At 43.5% G+C, this 19,594-nt stretch overlaps 1 protein-coding gene across 5 annotated transcripts in view; it reads left to right on the top strand.

Annotated features, from left to right (window-relative positions):
* Positions 1–19,594, top strand: part of ANKRD27 (ankyrin repeat domain 27) — a 47,897-nt gene that overhangs the window by 22,065 nt on the left and 6,238 nt on the right. For 3 of the 5 annotated variants that reach the window (XM_034425747.2, XM_034425750.3, XM_034425748.3), the window contains exons 13-25: positions 2,089–2,181; positions 4,610–4,737; positions 5,335–5,417; positions 6,402–6,517; positions 9,192–9,284; positions 10,398–10,595; positions 11,407–11,466; positions 12,541–12,660; positions 13,561–13,605; positions 16,433–16,555; positions 17,240–17,437; positions 18,288–18,407; positions 19,055–19,216. In XM_034425747.2, the coding sequence (XP_034281638.2) occupies positions 2,089–2,181; positions 4,610–4,737; positions 5,335–5,417; positions 6,402–6,517; positions 9,192–9,284; positions 10,398–10,595; positions 11,407–11,466; positions 12,541–12,660; positions 13,561–13,605; positions 16,433–16,555; positions 17,240–17,437; positions 18,288–18,407; positions 19,055–19,216 (1,539 nt within the window). The remainder of the gene's footprint in view (positions 1–2,088; positions 2,182–4,609; positions 4,738–5,334; positions 5,418–6,401; positions 6,518–9,191; positions 9,285–10,397; positions 10,596–11,406; positions 11,467–12,540; positions 12,661–13,560; positions 13,606–16,432; positions 16,556–17,239; positions 17,438–18,287; positions 18,408–19,054; positions 19,217–19,594) is intronic. The other 2 variants (XM_087877216.1, XM_087877217.1) reach the window with 1 other exon arrangement.

Below are 19,594 nucleotides of genomic sequence, written 5' to 3'. Positions count from 1 at the left end.
AAAATGGCATTAAAAAAAGTGACTTATAACCGGTCTTCACACAACTGTCACAGCATCAGGGGTGGGTTTCACTTATCTTTGCTACCAGTTCGCTCATGTGAGCAGATCGTATTTGATGACGTCCAGGCAGGTGGGCGGAGTCTCCCGCCACCACTGCTACTGGTTCACCCAAACCCAGGGCGAACCGGTAGCAACCGACCACTGCACAGCATCTCCATCGTCATATGATCAAAATTTGGGTGCTTGGCAACTGGTATGTATTTATGACAGTTGCAGCATCCCAGGGTCACATGATCACCTTTTTCAACCTTCCCACACAGCTTCCGATGAGCAAAGTCAATGGAGGAAGCTAAATTAAGAACCGCAATGATTTGCTAAGGACCATGGCAAAAAGAGTTTATAAATTTGGTTGTGATTTATTTTAACCGCCCTGGTTAGCTACAGAAAATCTGGTTCCAATTGTAGTTGTAGCAATAGCACTTAGACTTATATACCGCTTCACAGTGCATTAGAGCCAGGGGTGGGTTCTACTTACCATTCCCACCGGTTTGCAAGGGGATCGCACGCACACGCGAGCAAAGCAAGCACGTGCGCCTTTGCGCATGCGCAGATCGCTGATGATGACATCCGGGGCAGTGGGCGGGGCCTCCCGCTGGTTTTACTACCGGTTCTTGCGAACCGATCCGAACCGGGGGCAACCCACCACTGATTAGAGCCCTCTCTAAGTGGTTTACAGCCTCTAGCACCCAACAATTCGGGTCCTCATTTTATCAACATCAGAAAAATAGAAGGGTGAATGAACCTTGAGGCGGTCAGGATCGAACTGCTGGCAGTCAGCAGAATTAGCCTGCAATACTGCATTCTAACCACTGCACCACCATGGCTCTTTTGTAAATCAAGGATTACCTGTATCAATTTTATTTTTAAAAAAATATTATGAACATTGCTGATTAAAAACTCCATTGCAAGAGGACTGTTAAAGGAGAAAATTTAATTATAATTCCTGACTGAGAATGATCACTGTCAATACAACTCTGATCTGTGGCCACAAATAAATCCCTACTGATACAAAATTAGAAACGGGGCCGTCTTGATAGAAGGAAGGCTATGCTCCATCAGACTGACTCTTGAATGAGGTTTTGCCATGCGCAGATGCTGCTCAAACGTTTAATATTATAAAACTGGAGACAATGCAGGGTATTGGTTAAGGTGTTGGAAAACAAGCAGGAGGCCCTGATTTATAGCGCTAAAGGGACACAGTGGCTCAGTGGCTAAGACACTGAGCTTGTTGATCGAAAGGTCGGCAGTTTAGCAGTTCGAATCCCTAGTGCCGCGTAACGGGGTGAGCTCCCGTTACTTGTCCCAGCTTCTGCCAACCTAGCAGTTCGAAACCACGTGAAAAACGCAAGTAGAAAAATAGGGACCACCTTTGGTGGGAAGGTAACAGCGTTCCATGCGTCTTTGGTGTTGAGTCATGCCGGCCACATGACCACGGAAACGTCTTCGGATAGCGCTGGCTCTTCGGCTTTGAAACGGAGATGAGCACCGCCCCCTAGAGTTGGGAATGACTAGCACATATATGTGAGGGGAAGCTTTTTACCTTACTGAAGAAGAATACTTGGCAACCTCAGGCTATCACACACCCTGCAGAGTTGCAGTGTAAGATAAAAAGAGCCCCTTAAGTATGCCACTTTGAGCTTCTCTAAAAGAGGTGGGATATACATCAGATCAGTAACATAGTTGGTAAAAGAACAGAAGTTTCCTTGGACGACATTGCGGTCCGCTGTTCGGTGGTGATTTTATTTTTCTTAATGCTCACTTTTTTTTTTTTTAAGGAATCTATATATTTGTAAAACTTTTGGTTGAAAGTTGGAATTCATTCTATTCATTGAATTCATTCTATTCAATTAAAACTGAAAACCCACCCTTCGGTGCAAGAAAACTGGTAGCGTTTTTGAGAGTTGGGCTTTAAACAGCCAGTTGAAACGGATCTGGAGGATCCATTGGGAAAAAAAGAGGGTTGCAAATAACTGTTTCCAGTTACATATTCCTCATTGCTAATAGTCTCGTCTCTTTTCTTTTTTGTAGGGATCTGAAGGATTTGGTGAAAAGCTGTTCTTAAGACAAAGAATGAATCTTCTCTCTCAACTGTCCACCACCCCGATCGACTGCTTGTTTAAGGTTTGGATTGCTTAGCTGCCAGAATTAGCCAAATATTATGCTTTTCCTTGCATACCCATTAAAGGACCGGGTATTTTGGAATTGATAAAAGAACAGCACGTATCTTTCCCGCGCCATTTTTATTGGCTTTTAGAATTACAATTACGTTCTGACCTAGGCTTCCTTAAAAAGCAGGTAGCAGGAATCAGTCCTGACAAAACCTCTTTTTATTTTATTTATTTATTATTTATTATTTAAATTTGTATACCGCCCTTCTCCCGAAGGACTCAGGGCAGTGAACAGCCAAAATTAAAAGACATAACAATATAAAATTTAAAATAATTTAAAAACAGAATTAAATCAAACTGGCTTCCCAAAAATTAAAACCCATTACCCTTAAAATAACCCATTAAAATTTTATTTACACAACAGAGAATTACTTTCATTCACAGTCAGCAAGGTTTCTCCAAAGTTTTTCAAAGGAATATTTAGCAACACACCTTATCTCGCTTGGCAAGCTGCCACGTAACTTTTTTTCCAAATGCAAAGGGAGGCAAAACTTGGCACAGAGTCTCTTAGAGTCATGAACAGAACTTTTCACTCTTGAAACTACTGAACGACCGAATTGTTTCCTGCAAAAGCCCCCTCCCCGTTTGCTCTTCTTTTGTTTCCTTTGGGAGGGGCCAATCATCTCCAAGGTGTGGCTTTACTCGACCCTGCTTTCTGAGTTCTTGTCTTCTGACAGCTTTGCACATGCTCATGGGAACGGGCTCCAGCTGTTCCTCTGCCTCACTGTTGTCTATCTCCCTCTCTGCCTCCGACGCAGAGCCCGAGCTTTCCCCAGACTCCAGGACTGGCCCATGTTCCTCCCCAACCTCCTCACTGTCTGACTCTGTACCAGCTCCGCTGGCTACTGATAGCCCACAACAAATTATGGATGCTTTAATCAGAATAGCATCACCATTGGTGGAATTTGGCTCTAATTATATTTATTTTCTAAGCAGTGCCTGTGTGATTTCTCCTTCCACTTAATCATCTTCCACCAGAAAGAGGAGGCTGGGAGAAAAGCTTTCCTAGGAGTGATATCTCCGTGGGCACATTCTTAAAGTTCCTTATTTTTAATTAAAATATTTAAAGTTTAATGCGCTGAGAGTTTGTTTGGAGCTGGTTATGGCTTTGCTAGCACAGAGAAGCTGCTGAATCAGTTTGATTGTGAACCTTTTATTATTCTTGAAGTTGTATGTACAACTTTTTTTTAGACATTTTAGATATTTAATATTTTAGATATTTGAAAAAAAAACACCCACTTCTTTGGGAATGCTTGTAAATGGAGAGGTGAATCCACACTTCAATCCACATTTTCAAATAAAGTTATATTTATCTTAAGAAAGGGTTTGGTGAACCCGTTCTGGGGTAGTAAGCTGGCATGCGCTGGCTGAGGAATTCTGGGAGTTGAAGTCCACAAGTCGTAAAGTTGCCAAGGTTGGAGACCCCTGTTCTAGTCCAATCCCTCGCTCAAGCGGGAGTCTATACCATTCCAGACAAGTGACTGTTCAGTCTCTTCTTAAAACCTCCATTATCCAAACGGTCAGCATTGTTTGGACACCACTCCTGTCTTGTTAAATGGTGTAATTCTTACATTTTTAAAATAGCTTATGGAAATATATCATAGAGAGCAAAATTTGTAATCTCACACCTGCCTTTTCCAACCTGGTTTTTTCCCCCAGGTGTATTGGAACCACAGTTCCAATAGCACAGTGATGGCTAACCTTTTCTGGATCGAGCGCCCAAAGCGCGTGAGCGCGTGGGCACCCATATCTCCAAAATGCAATGCGCGTGTGGCCCCTGTGCATTTGCTCTGCCCCCACGTATGTGCGCGTGGCCCCCCCACACGTGTTCCCTTTATGCATGTGTGCATGCTCCCCACATGCACCCTGCCCCCCCCCGCGCATGCGTGGCAGAGACCCAAAGACCAGTTGGATGGCGGGAGATGGCATGCGCAGTGGACCTGAACTGGGGTGATGGCTATTCGTGCCATCACAGAGGGGCTCTGCGTGCCACCTCTGGCATGCGTGCCACAGGTTCGCCATCACGGCAATAGGACTTAATATGGCAATCGGAGGAAATTGTTTATACCTGTTCAGATTGAATAAGGCATGTTGTTGTTTGCAGGATTTGAGTAGACACCCATTAGTTTTTACAGTTTTAACAGTTATAGAGATGTCACAGTGGATATGCAGTCTAGAACTTGAATTATTGGTAGGCAATAAACCAGGGACTTGTGATGGAAACACACCGGCCTGCTCATCTACCAATTGCTGTGATGTGAGAACTGACCTTGAGTCCTCCTTACGGTCCTCCAAGGACTTTCTCCTCTTGTGGTGTCTTCTCTGTTTGAGTTTTGGGTTTTGAACCTGCCCAGATGTGTCTCTCTCATTCTTCTTTGCAGCATGTTGCTTCGGGCAACCAAGAAGAAGTAGAACAGTTACTGAGCCAAGGAGACAGCGATAAGGATGCTTTGCAAAACATGTGCCATCCGCTCTGCTTTTGTGACAAATGTGAGAAGCTAGTTTCTGGGTAAGAGGTTTTTTTTTCTTTCTCTCCCAAGGGTTTATCCCCAGTGATTCAGAACGAAAGTTAAGACATTTGATTCTGCTTTCAGTGGCTTAATTCAGATTTAATGCCAGATTATGGTCTGCATGTGCATAAGGATTATTCAGGCATTCATTCAGTCATCTTCCCAAGCCTTAGTAAGACAGGCCAGTATTATTGTTTGTTGCAGAGTCAGCCAGATGTTCAGACTGGATCTGGCATTTCTATCCACCTATCGAGTCCTTCCCAAGGACCTGGGATAGACAGATGTGGGTGTTTGATAGTGTGAGAGGTATCGGTCACAGGATGTAAGCTGTTCCAAGTAAAAGCTGCCCTTTGCAATTGACAGACGGTGAATTTGTCAATGCCGATGGGTGATGCCATTATTTTTAGGAGGAAAGGATTGAAGCTGACAGAAGAGCAAGTTCAGAGGACAGCAGAATTATAACGGGTGGCCTTGCAACCACCGTGTCCCAATAGGGTCCATAGTATGGTACTTCTTTTGGGCAGAAAAAGCTGTGAGGACATTAAAACACTTGTATTCTGCTTGAGTTTGATCGTGTCTTTTATTATTGCATTAAGGAAGCTGAATGATCCTTCGATTGTTACACCATTTTCTAGAGATGATCAGGGATTTACTCCACTTCATGTAGCTGCTATTTATGGTGAGCGCTGCAATCCCCCCCCCCAATTTTTCAAATGTGGTAGCATAGCCTTTTCCAATACAATCAGAAATCCTTCAGCTCAGTTGGATGTTCTGAAGGTTTCAAACCAGTGGTGGGATGCTGCTGGTTTAACAACCGGTTCGGTGATCGTGCGCCTAACACGCGCTGTGCGGGCCTGCGCAGCTTTACAAATACTAACCTTCTGTGTTACCACTTGGGAGTAACACAGCTGAGGCGCGGCAATCCGCTCTCCTGCGCCAATCAGCTGAGAAGATAAAGATAAGTAAAGCGCAGCTGGTGGCAGACTCAGACAGTGAGGAGGTTGGGGAGGAACATGGGCCAGTCCTGGAGTCTGGGGAAGGCTCTGATGAGGGCTCTGCGTCAGAGGCAGAGAGGGAGCCAGGGCCGTCCGACAGTTATCAGCTGCCTTCAGAGTCGGACATTAGTGAGGCAGACAAACAGCTGGAGCCTGTTCCCAGTGTGCGCATGCACAGAGTTACCAGACGAAGGGAACAGCTAAAGAACAAGGGTCGACTTGGGAGTAAGGCCACAGGTGGGCGATGAATGGCCCCTCCCATAGGGAATAAAGAGGAGCGAAGGGGAGGGGAGTTTGCAGGAGACAATTAGTTCAGTTCATGAGGATGAATATCTGTTCCCGACTTCTTGCCAAGTAATTGCTGCTGCTACAGCCCGGCGTTTGGAAGATATCGGCCTGGCAACTCTCCAAGCCTGATAAAGGTCTGTAGTTGTGAAATCTCATGAAAGACTGTTTGCCGGGACTTTGCTGGAGAGGAATTCTCTTTAACTTAAATAGAAGAGGTTTTGTCGGGATGAGGAGTCTGCTTCATGATCTTGGGAGGCCTAGATCAAAACATTTCAGACTCTGAAATGCAACATGCTTGTAAAAAAAAAAGACAAACACACAGCCACATGGTACCATGTAGGTGGTAATGAGCAAGTTTCTTTCCTTTTCCCCCCCTCCAGGGCAAGCCCTGTTAATTGACTTGCTAGTCTCCAAAGGCGCTGTTGTCACTGCCACGGATTACCACGGGTCAACACCTCTTCATCTCGCCTGTCGAAAAGGATATCAGAACGTTACAGTAAGCTACAAGCAGTTTGTGACTCACATTGTGTTATGTGTCATTTGGTTTTAATGATAGACAAGACAACAAAGAACATCCAGGTTTTTTTTTCCAGCATTGAGTCGCCCGACAGCAAAATCTGGGGCTTGGTTACTTTAATAGTGGCATGATGGCTTTTTAAGAATACAGGGAGTAAGTCCTTGACTTACGACCCACAATTGTGCCTGAAATTTCCGTGGCTAAGGAAGACCGTCGTTAAGTGAGTTTTGCCCCCTATTTTACGACTTTCCTTGCCACAGTTGTTAAGGGAAGCGCTGCAGTTACTAAGTGAGTAACATGGTTGTTAAGTGAATTTAGCTAGATGGATTATCCCTCCCAGGGCCCTTAGCTAACATTCCTATTAGCTGAGGATTCTTCGCTAACCTTTGGCTTTTATTGAGTGGTGAAATCCAAGTTTTTTTACTACCGGTTCTGTGGGCATGGCATGGCTTGCTGGGCGTGGCTTGGTGGGCGTGCCAGGAGAAGGATACTGCAAAATCTCCATTCCCACCCCACTCCAGGGGAAGGATACTGCAAAATCCCCATTCCCTCCCCACTCCAGGGGAAGGATATTGCAAAATCTCCATTCCCTCCCCACTCCAAGGGAAGGATTTTGCAAAATCTCCATTCCCATCCCACTCTGGGGCCAGGCAGAGGTGGTATTTGCCGGTTCTCCGAACTGCTCAAAATTTCCGCTACCGGTTCTCCAGAACCTGTCAGAACCTGCTGGATTTCATCCCTGCTTCTATTCCTTGCTCTTGCCTTTCCTCCTAGAGTTGGTGGCCCCACTCTACCTAATGGAAATGTTGGCTTTGCGTATGGATTTTTTTTTTTTTTTTTTTAAATTTATACTGATGCTGGACTGCAGCCCAAAGAACGGATGCATTTAGCCTTCAGTTCTTCCCTGCCCGCTTCCCGGTGTCTTTTGCAGGCATTATAATAACGTCTCCATAAATAGCCAAACATGAATAAAACATTTTGATTGATGAAGCTGCATCTTCCACCATTTTTGGGATTCAGGAGTTGGCGGGGTGGGGGGGCTGGGGGAAGATGGACTGGAGAAAACCATTCAGTTTTATCAAATTTATATTCATGAAAAGTGCTTCACATGTTTCCAAAGTCATTCGTTACCAAATGGTTCCGGCCACCTCTGCTGCTATCCACCGTCAGGTTTCTTGATGCTCTTAAGTTAAAAAAAAAGTTCTTTTAATAAAAGAACCAGCAAAATAGAAAAGAAATTGAAAGGAAAATGTGGGTAAATATAAGATCGGGGTTGCTCGAATATTATCTTGACAAAATATTGAATTGAAAATGGACACAACAACAGAGAGGGAAGGGAGAGAGGAGTAGAAGGACAGGGAGGAAGGAGAGAGGAGAAGGGAGGAAAAAAGAGAGAGACAGAGAAGAAAGGGAAAAGGTGAGGAAGAAAGGTAGGGGAAATAAGAGTAGGAGAGAGGGTTAGAAAGAGAGGAAGAGGGGAGGAGCTGGGGAAAGGAAGGGGAAGGAGAGGAGGGGAAGGAGAGGAGAGGAGGAAAGAAGAAAGTTGAAAAGAGTAGAAGAAGGGAGGGAAGGGTAAGAGGAGAGAAGGAGAGGAATGGTGGTTGTGGAAGAAGGGAGATATGGAATGGTAGAAGAGCAACTCCGAATGTATTTTAAAAGTTTTAGGGTGAAGAATGAATCAATATGGAACCCAAAAGATAATATGTGTGATAAGAAAGGTTAAAAAGATTGTACATTTATATATGTTTTATGAGAAATAAAAATGGAAAACTTTTATAATAAAAAATAAATAAAAGAAAGAGCAAGCTGCTATATATCAGAGCAAAATGCCAGCTTTTAGAATCAGTTTTACTGGCAGCAATGTCATTGGGCCTTCACTGAGAGGACCCTGGGAATGTTGACTTCAAGTCTTCATGGTTATCATCATCCATAAAAGTCCTTGTGAATTTTGCAGGAGGCGGTAGCTCTTGGTGAGCTTCTTCAGCATGTGATATTCTTCTAGTTGACAAAAGTAGAGTGTAAGATTCTTTGGGAGTGAGTGTGGATGGAGGTGTGAAAAATTGAAGGACGGTGTAAAAGGCAAGAGCCGTGCGTGAAACCCCCATTATTGAAACAGTTGGATGTAAAATTACAGAGTAGCTTGAAATCTCTTGGGTTGGTACTAAACATTATTTAAGGCAACTTTTTGAAGCATAGCACTAAAGTCCCATTTTGCCAGAAATTATATATTAATTTAGCAGAATAAGAGTTGGAAGGGATCTTGGAAGACTTCTAGGCTGGACAAATGGCTGTCCACGCTCTTCTTGAAAGCCTTCAGCGATGAACTGATAACTTCTGGAGATAAGTTGTTCCACTGATTAACTTAGCTTAAGGAATTTTTATTTTCTGTAGCTGTTCTTTGAAGTGGCAAGCAGTGTTTACCTATTGGTAGAAAGGTCTGGGTAGCTCGGTGGTAACTTTGCATTGGTTTTTCAATAGTGCAAAGTGAGATGTTTTCATGCCAGTTTGCAGCTCGGTCCAAAAAGGTAGCTGAAAGGGAAGATGGGCATTAGTGATTTCATTTGGTTTCAGAAATGATAAGGCGCCCAGTAGATATACCAGCCTATTATGACTTCTTCTCTGGATAACATTGGCTTTTTCCTTTTATTTTCAGCTCCTCTTACTACATTATAAATCAAGCACGGAAGCTCAGGATAATAATGGCAACACTGCACTCCATTTAGCCTGCACTTATGGGCATGAAGACGTAAGTAGATAGTTTAAAACAGCAGTTCTCCTAGATGTCCTTCAGTTCTGTAGTTTAGGGGGGTCTCCAATCTTGGCAAGGTGGGACATGGTGGCTCAGTGGCTAAGATGCTGAGCTTGTCGACTGAAAGGTTGGCAGTTCAGTGGTTCGAATCTCTAGTGCCGTGTAACAGGGTGAGCTCCCGTTTCTTGTCCCAGCTTCTGCCAACCTAGCAGTTCGAAAGCACGTAAAAAATGCAAGTAGAAAAATAGGGACCACCTTTGGTGGGAAGGCAACAGCGTCTTCGGACAGCGCTGGCTCTTCGGCTTTGAAACGGAGATGAGCACCGCCCCTTAGAGTTGGAACGACTAGCACATATGTGCGAGGGGAACCTTTACCTTTATCTTTTTAATCTTGGCAACTTTAAGGCTTGTGGACTTCAACTCCCAGAATTCCTTCCTGAGGAATTCTGGGAGTTGAAATCCGCAAGTCTTAAAGTTGCCAAGATTGGAAACGCCCGCTGAAGCTAGTGAAATGTCATTTGGACCATAACTTTATTTTCCATCTCTTTTGAGAGGCAAACAAATTCCAAATGTTTTAGTTTCCTTTCCTATCAGGCGTTCAGTTATTCTTGCGGATATGAAATGTAAAAATAGGCTATTCATTGATTCAAATTATTTTTACCCCATTCTTTCTCTGTTTCGGGAGCTCAAGACATTACTACTAGCCTTGCAAGGTTTCTCTGAAACACATTAAATCCAATGCACGCTAACCCAAAATTGCAGGCAATTAAAACATTCCACGGGGGGGGGGGAAATCCAAAGATAGTCTGGATGAAGACATGGGTGTCTCCTGATAGTGGGCTTGTTGCTGTTGTGGTTCTTTGAAAGTCAAAATCTTGAGGGCAATGCTCGGAACAGTCGGTCTCCTTGCTCTTATGCTATATGGAAAAATGTGTGAATTGTGTGCGTGGTGCTTAACCCTGTTGTGTGTGTGTTGTCTGAGAGGAGATTTTGGTGTTCAAGCATTCATGGCATAGCAGGGTTAATCTCTGGAAGGAGCAGCTTCCTTCAGGCTGTGTATAAGCCATGGCCTTCATGCAAAGTTCTTATATCTTCTGTTTTAACTTCGTAGTGCGTGAAGGCTCTGGTTTACTATGATGTCCATTCTTGCAAGCTAGATATTGGTAATGAAAAAGGAGACACTCCTCTTCACATAGCTGCTCGCTGGGGCTACCAAGGGATCATCGAAGTCCTCCTGCAGAATGGAGCCAACCCAGGCATTCTCAACCGGATGAAAGAGACACCTGTGCAATGCGCATTGAATTCAACGGTACTTGTTAACCACCTAGAGCAGTGATGGCTTAACCTTTTTGCCATCGCGTGCCAAAAGTGGGGGGAGCGCGGGGGGGTGGGTTGCGCGTGTGCGTGCCCACACCTGTAATTCTATGTTCCCCGTCCCCTGTGCATGTATGCACGACCCCCCTGTGCTCCCCCCACTTTTGGCTCACAATGGCATGGTGGGCTTGGTAGGCCTGTTTTTTGCCCTCCCCACAAGCAGACTTGTGACATCTTAAAATCTTAACCAGTTCCAAGTTTATTACTACTATGCTTGGCTTAATTATTATTTTTTTCACTTTGCCTAAATTTTTGTTGTGAAGCTACCAAAAAGACCCTGTGTGACCCTAAAAGGCACTTGACTAGCTTCTTTTAAATTTTTTTGGATATTATAGTTAGGCCATTTTTCTTTCACTGGATTTTCTTGAAACACCCACAGTTGGTTGTGTTTACAGAAAACATCTGAGGTAAAAAAAAAAATGGTTTACAAGCCACAATGGTTGAGTACACTCAATATGTTCACCATAAGAAAACAGGCTTTATTATAATTTAGCACCATCTATGAATTCCGTTCCTTTATTTGCTGGTAGCCTATAGCAGTGTTTCTCAACCTTGGTAGCTTGAAGATGGGTGGACTTCAACTCCCAGAGTCCCCCAGCCAGCAGCGCTGGCTGGGGGCTTCTGGGAGTTGAAGTCCACCCATCTTCAAGCTTCCAAGGTTGAGAAACACAGGCCTATAGGATATCCAGGTGGTTAATTTCTTGAGATCTGCACTTCTGGCTCATTGGGTTTTAATCTCTCTGCAGATTGTTTCCTTAATGGAACTGAACTACCTCACTTTTGAAAAAGGACAACATGCTTCTCAGGTAATGCAAAGGATTGGTCCCAACTCTTAGCTTAGAGCAGGGGTATCAAACTCAATTTCCTTGAGGGCCATATCAGGGTTGTGTTTGACCTCAGGGGGCCAGGGTGGGCATGGCCAGCATGATGTCACTTGTGCCAGCGGGCACCTGTGGTGGCCCGAGCGCTCTGCCAGCAAAAACGGGCTCCTGAGCTACGTTTTTGGCTGCAATGGCCTCCTGCAACTCTCTGCCAGCAAAAACAGACCTTGGGGTGGAGGGTGGGGGGCACACCGGCTCTCGCGAACTCCGTTTTCGTTGGCAGAGGCACCGCAGGCCAGTCGTTCGCTGTTTCCAGGTTGGCCCCACGGGCTGGATCCAGCCCCCAAACCTTGAGTTTGACACTCCTGGCTTAGAGGCATCCTCCTGATCAGCTGTTAAATAAATGAGGACTATTCCATATGACAACTTAAAACTGTTGCAGTTCCACTTACATGTGTGCATTGTGTATGTATGGAGTCTATTTATGTAGTTTCATCTGGGCCGTTTTTAAAATGCCATTCCTGGTTGATGTAGTAAGAGTGGTGCAGTGGCCTAGAGGTGGAGTTCTCGTCTTAGAATCAGGAGGCTGTGATTTCGATCCTAGGTAGAGGCAGATATTTCTCTCTCTGGGCACAATTAAAATACATCTACTGAACAAAACTCCGCATTGGTGACAGGAAAGGCATCCGGCCATTAAAACACACTCCTAGCTCCATTCAATTGGCCAGACTTCACCACGCAAGGGATTATGGGGTCATTAAATGATGATGATGATTCCTGGTTGATGTAGTATTCTTGCGCTGAATTTTGATAGTCCTACCTGGGAGCATTATTTTTCACCAGAAAAGTAGATTTTCGAATAAAAACAGGCTTCATTGTTCTATAGTAGCAGTATCAGCTCTGAACAAGAAGACACGGAAGGTCTAATGGTAGTAACAGAGCTGCCGGTTTTATAGATATATGAGATAAAAAGCAAAGTTTTGCTTTTCAAAAATCTTTTTAAATAAATGAGGGATGCAGCCAACTTTTTCCTTTTGATTTCTTTACGGGATCCCCTAGTCACCCGTCCGATCTTCCTCGTGTTGTGAAGACACCATCAGCCAAATATCATCCACCTCCAGTTTATCTTTCATAATACCAGTGACAACACCAGAAGAAACCCAATCTAATTATAAAGAGGTAAGCTGATGATCTGGTGAGCATTTGGCAGGGCAGTCCAAGTTCTAATATAGCTTCCATTTGTTGCTCCTTCTTAAATAGCATCAGGCTTCGTCCGTTTGATTGGCAGATTCGGGAGGCCGAGGATGCATAGATGCCCCCTCATGCGCTGCCAACTTCAGATTGAAGTAGATGAATGCAGATGATGAAATATACAAAATGAAAGAGATGATAGCACAGATGTCTACTGGGAAGTGGGAGGAGGATGATCTTTAACCGGAGCTTAAAAGCTCAAAATTGTTAAGCATCTCACACATTTCAGAATGAAAGGGCTGCTACTAAGAAGCCTGTTTACAAGATAGGTAATGCATGATTCTTTCACTTAGCAATCAACTAGATTTGTAACAGTGAAGGACATCTTTAAGATATTTATTTGTTCTTTTGTTCATTCACTCACTCATTCATTCATTCACTTATTCATTCATTCATTTGTATCCTGCCTTTATTATTTTTACAAATAACTCAAAGCCGTGAATACAATACACCTTCCTCCTTCTATTTTCTTCACAACAATAACTCTGTGAGGAGGTTTAAGCTGAGAGATAGCGACCTGCCCAAGCTCACCCAGCCGGCTTTCATGGCTAAAGTGTGGCTTGAACTCACGTTATCCTACTTTTTAGCGTGGTGTCTTAATCATTAGACCAAACCGGCTTTCTATCCCGGTGTCTAAATTTTAGGATCCTTTTATGTCAAATCAAACCTTCAGCTTCAGCAACCATTTAACATGTTCATAGCCTGTTCTGTATGTGCTGCAGTTTCTGGGCAAAATCCATCTTTGCAATATTGTATATCAATTCCATAATAGATGCCAGTTCAGATAAACATGCTTTCTTTTTTTTTCTGGTGTTGTTTATTCTGTAGGTGGACAAACTGTTAAGAGCAGTTGCTGATGGAGATTTGGAGATGGTAAGAGCAGTTCACTGGATCCATGCTTGGCAAGACTTCATTGTTCTATAATAGCAGTATCAGTTCTGAACAAGAAGACACGGAAGGTCTAATGGTAGTAACAGAGCTGCAGGTTTTATAGATATACGAGATAAAAAGCAAAGTTTTGCTTTTCAAAAATCTTTTCTACAGAGCAATATTAACTTGGTGCTCCCCATCCTATAATTTGCATTATTTACTGTCTCCAGGGATGATAGAAAAATTGCCATAGCAATTTTACTCTCTGAAAGCCTTTACAGTTGTGACACTCGCCAACAAGGCAAATTATACCATTTGTAGTTTTTATATATGTAGAATTTTTTTAAAAAAAAAAATTTGAAAAAATTTTGTAGCCCAATTGAAACCTAATGTCCACAGAATACAACCATATATCAGTTTGTTATCTAAGTAATTCGTGCATAAACTTTTACATGAAATTGTTTTACATGACAACTTGGCTGGTGGTGGACAAAACACTTAATCTTCAAGACCCAGCAGGTACATCCTCCTATTATATTAAAACTGGGGCATAACTTTATTTTCCATGGATTATGTTATTTATTTATTTATTTTATTTTATTAATCATATTTCTATGCCGCCCGCTCTCCGAGGACTCTGGGCGGCTTACAACAATCGACAGTATACTAAATAGCATATTGCCCCCAACAATCTGGGTCCTCATTTTACCCACCTCGGAAGGATGGAAGGCTGAGTCAACCTTGAGCCAGTGAGATTTGATCCGCTGACCTGCTGAACTAGCAGTCAGCTGCAGTACTTGCACTCTAACCACTGCGCCACCTCGGCTAGTTATGCAACTAGCACTGATGCTGTTACCTAGTTTGGCTAATGAAACATCTGTAAGAAAACAACAAAGCACCAAGGACCCTTCACTTCAACCCGAGCTACAAATATTCTCCTTTATTGTGTTACTGCTTATGCAATAAACCATGGTCGGGCATCATAGATGATCTTTCCCTCTGCCAGGATTGAAAATTGAAACCCTAAATATGGCTTGAATCCAAGGATTGTATAAAGGGTGGATTAGCAATGAATAAGAGCGTTTGCTGCCCTGCCAGGAATTCTTGTATCTCAAAAGAGAAGGGCTAAGAAGATAAAGAACTGTCTTAAGATGTTTTGTAATTTAAGGTGAAGCCAGGATGATGCCACCATTCTGTCCATATTCAGAGCTTCTCCGGATAGCTTCCATCTTTTCCCCAACCCCCATAATATCTTTTCTTTGCAAAATGGCGGACGCTGGCTGGGTACGCACGATTCTGCTTGATTCGTGAAACTGTTAATCGCTGAATTTGTGCACTGTGTTAAGTCAATCGAAATCTAATCCTAGATAGCCCCAGTTTAATATGGTAGGAGAATGTACTTATTGGGTCTTGGAAGATTTAACTCTCTCCTTAATCTAAAAGCCAGGCAAGTTGTCATATAAAGCAATTACACAGAAAAGGTTTGTCTCTACTTCCAGGTTTTGTTGTGAGAAATTAAGAGTTTCCTACATCAGAGTCGGTTATCTGGGAGATAGGAGCTAAAAGATGAATATTTAGAGTGGGGGTGTCCAATTGTGGCAACTTTAAGACTTGTGGACTTCAACTCCCAGAATTCCCCAGCCAGTGTTGACTGGGGAATTCTGGGAGTTGAAGTCTTCAAGTCTTAAAGCTACCAGGGTTGGACACTCCTGATTTAGAGTTACAGTTCTCACACATTTGCTTTGCTTTGGTCTACACATGATTGGGTTGGCTTGGCTTCACAATTATATGAACACAACCATTATGGTTTCTCCGTAACCATGTATGATGTAGGTTTCTAGCAAACTGTGATGTGATGTAGACAACGAGACTCTGCTTTAGGAGATGTTGACTGGACCTGAAAAAGGAGGCATGCAAATAGGTTATATCACTTAAAGTGCCAAGAAGAAGGTCAGTTCCTGGCCAGAGGTGAAGGGCACTAAAAACATCTGGTCTAACAGAATTTTTCCTCTAGATCTAGATGAGCACAGGCTGGGTTTTTAAACAGCAGTGTTTGTTTAAAAAAAAAAAATCTTTTCCTCTGTACAATGCTTGTAACCATGCTTCCCTCATTTCTGACTGGGGGAGCAAAGTGTTGAGTTTTTTGCAAACAAAGTGTATTTCTTCTAGATAAAAATTAGCATTCTGGCATTCAAACACGAAGCATATTGAAAAGATCAATAAAATAGCAGCAAGAGCCGAGGAAAGACATTGGCCTATTCTGGTGCAAAGCCTTCTGGTTTTTAATCTCCAGCAATCCCGGCTAAAAGGATTGAACAGAGGACAACATCAAAGTCTAGATTAAGAGGGGGCTGTCTTTTCTAATTTAGATCACATCTCCTTAGCAAATTCATCTTGGCAGCGAGAACATTTAACCGTTCTATCGCTCGCCTGGTAGGAAATGAAATGTCACGAGGGGCCACATTATGTCTCCTGGCATGTCTTATTTAATTTGCCCGTTTCTGGGGAAATACCAGACAGCTGTGCTGTTCTTGCTGGAAATGACATCTTTACCCCCCGGGCTGAAGAATGGCAAACCTCCAGAGTGATAAGATTTCAAAATGCTTCTGTATGCCCAGGTGGGCAAAAATCCTTTCAGGCAGAAAAGTAGATTTCCAAAGGCCAAATGTTTTAGTCTAAGCTTCTTCTGTTAGGTGAATTTTTAATTAGGGCAAGAAATCTGTGAGACTCCTTAAGAAAAGGGTGCAGAGTTTATAAAGATGGATCACTGGAGTAGAGAATGAGATCTGAAGATCCTCACGTGTTTTCCAACCCTCGGCATTTATTCTAGGTGCGTTATCTCTTGGAATGGGGAGATGATGATCTGGAAGATCCCAAGGAAGCCGGCAATATGGGGACCCCAGAATTATGCCATCCCTTGTGTCAGTGTTCTAGATGCAGCCCTGTGCAAAAGGTTGGTGGATGCTCCTATTGGTTTGGCACGTATGTTGTGACTTGGCTTGTAAGAAATCTGTGATTAATCGCACTTGTCTTCTAAAGATGTTCCCATGAGCTGCTGGGGAAAAAAAGCTGCTTTTCTACTAAATGGGCTGTTGGTAAGGATTGGGTGGCTAATTGAGGGAAATTCATTTCACTGTTAAGGAGAGGAGTAGAAGGTTTTTCCAAAGAAGATGGCTTGATAGCCTTCATCTCAGCTGTCTCTTCTACAGCTTGTTCGGGCATTGTCTCATCCTCTGCTTCAGGGAAGTTCTGTTCTTAGGCAAGTAAAGCAAAATTTTCCTTTCCCAGCAGTCTGATGTCTTTCTTGTCATCTTATCCCCCCCCAATCACCAATGGTATCTAGAATGATCATTTTTAATTTGTAAATTTGCCAGATCAAGAGCCTCTTACTTTGAGTTTGATTAATTGTTCTCAGCGTCTGAAAATTCCTCCTTTAGTTCCAGGTCAACCAATATAATTTCATGTTGGTGCATTTTGCATTGGTGTTACTCACAATAACACATAGGAAGTTTGAAGTAAAAACATGGTGTTTTGGTGATTGTTATGTCTTGGTCTTAGCGGGGTGGGGTGGGGGTGGGGGTTAGATCGTGCAGAAATGCTGGGCTAATGTCCCGTGTGCTTTTATATCTCCCAACAGAAGTTCTTCAGGCTGCCTTCGAATGGCCTTGGAGTGAACGTTACCAACCAAAGTGACTTGATGTCACTGCATGTTGCCGCTCTACATGGGCATGTGGACTTGGTAGCTCTCTTGTTGAAACATGGAGCAAACATTGAAGCCAAAGATGTGAACCAAGCAGGACCTCTCCACTTCGCCTGCCAGAATGGCCATTTTCAGGTGAGCCCCCAGATGGACAGCTAGGAAGCTCATGAATGAATACATTGGCCTTTGGATCATGATTAGACAACCTGCAGCACCCTCTGCGCTCATGCTGTTAATAAGTAAAGCTCAGTCCAGATGTGTCACTTGAAGCACAAATGGATCATGTTCAAATTAACCTACTTTGGACATTTTGTTGTTAGTTGTGAAGTTAGGTCTGACCCATCGCGACCCCATGGACAACGTTCCTCCAGGCCTTCCTGTCCACTACCGTCCTCTGGAGTCCGTTTAAGCTCATGCCGACTGCTTCAGTGACTCCATCCAGCCACCTCATCCTCTGTCATCCCCTTCTTCTTTTGCCCTCAATCTTTCCCAGCATTAGGCTCTTCTCCAGGGAGTCCTTCCTTCTCATTAGGTGGCCAAAGTATTTGAGTTTTATCTTCAGGATCTGGCTGTCTAAAGAGTAGACAGGGTTCATCTCCTCTAGGACTGACCGGCTTGATCGCCTTGCAGTCCAAGGGCAAGAGTCTTCTCCAGTACCAGAGTTCAAAGATCTAGCTCTCTGGAAAAGTCTCTATTGCAGGGAAGGGTGGAAGGAAAAAGAAGAGGATGGATAGATTCAGTTGCAGTGATGGGGGCACCATTGGAGGAGCCAAAAGACCAGGTTGGCCACAGATTGTCATGGAGAAAATCTTCTCTGTCTGGCCACTAGGAGTCAACACCAACTTGATGGCACATAATCAGAATCAATAATTAAAGCAGCAGATTTCATACTCCCCTCCCCCCCCCCGAATGTGTGGAATTGGAAATTTTTGTTGTTGTTTTGTGTTGAAACTCAACTACCTATAACGTCCCCTTTTTTCAACAGGTAGTGAAATATCTGATAGAGTGCGGTGTTAAGCAAAACAAAAAGGACATTTATGGAAACACTCCTTTAATGTATGCTTGCTTGAATGGCTATCAGGAGATAGCAGCCATTTTATTACAGGTGAGAGGATCATTATTATTGTTTTTTCACCTGTTTTTCTATCCTTTTTGCCTTAGTAGTCATGAGCCAATTCCTCATTTTTTATGATTGCAAGGATTGAGATTGAAAATATTTGTTTTCATTTTACTGAAGCTTGCTTCTCACATTTGGAAGTTACAGAAACACGGGGTCTGTTTAAACAAACAAGTTGTTTTCTCGCTTTGTCTTTTAAGACTGTGTTGAAGAGAAGGCACAGAAGTGTGCATATCATCTCTTAAATCTGAGGGAAGAAACGTGTGAAAATAAAGGATTGGGGTCAATTGCATGGTAACCTTGCAGAGAAAAAGATCATTTTCTGCATTTCCAGTTGAAAAGATAAATCAGCACACGTAGGAAAAGCCTTTTCTTCAGACTTTAATAAAGAACTGCTACAGAAACGTTTTTAGGAGATATTCTAAGAAGAGTGGGAACTTAACGCTTACAACTCTTGAACACCAAGGAAGTTTTATGTACCATATTATTTTCTTTGAATTCTTTTTTTGCAGGACCCTCACAGATTAAACTGTATTGCCCGTGAATGAATCAGTTGAAATTGGAAGGCTATGAAATTTGCAGGCCTGGCTTGTAACAGAAGTTTCTTTCCTTCTTTCCTGTTTTTGCTTTTCCAGCACGGAGCCTCAGTTAACCTTCCCAATAACCAAGGGAACACACCTCTTCACAAAGCGGTGATAGGAAATTACGAAGCTGTGGTTCAGTTGCTGCTGCAGAATGGCGCATTGGTGCACCTTAGGAACAACAAGCAATGCACCCCTCTTGACTATGCTGAACCTGTAAGTGGCGCGTGAAGTCTCAGAATCGCTATCTATGCCAAGAAATGCTTAAACCTTCATAGGGCTCACAATGTTTCCCAGCCTTGATATGTCCTATAGCCGTGATGGCGAACCTATGGTACACGTGCCACAGGTAGCACATGTAGCCGTATTGGTGGGCATGCAAGCTCAGCTCCTGCGTGCATGCGCGCACTGGCCAGCTGATTTTCGGGCCTTCTGGGCCCACCAGAAGTAGGAAAACAGGCTGTTTCCTGCCTCTGGAGGGCCTCGGGTGGTGGTGGGGAAGGCCCGTATTTTTCTCTCCCCAGCCTCCAGAGCCTTTCTAGGAGTCTGGGGAGGGCGAAAATGGCCTTTCCCACCCCACTGGAGGCCCTCCAG

The sequence above is a fragment of the Pantherophis guttatus genome, chromosome 11 (assembly GCF_059756535.1).
Source record: "Pantherophis guttatus breed Tessera chromosome 11, ASM5975653v1, whole genome shotgun sequence".
Lineage (NCBI taxonomy): Eukaryota > Metazoa > Chordata > Lepidosauria > Squamata > Colubridae > Pantherophis > Pantherophis guttatus.
The sequence above is the reverse complement of the archived record's forward strand: the minus strand, read 5'-3'. Positions and strand labels throughout refer to the sequence as shown.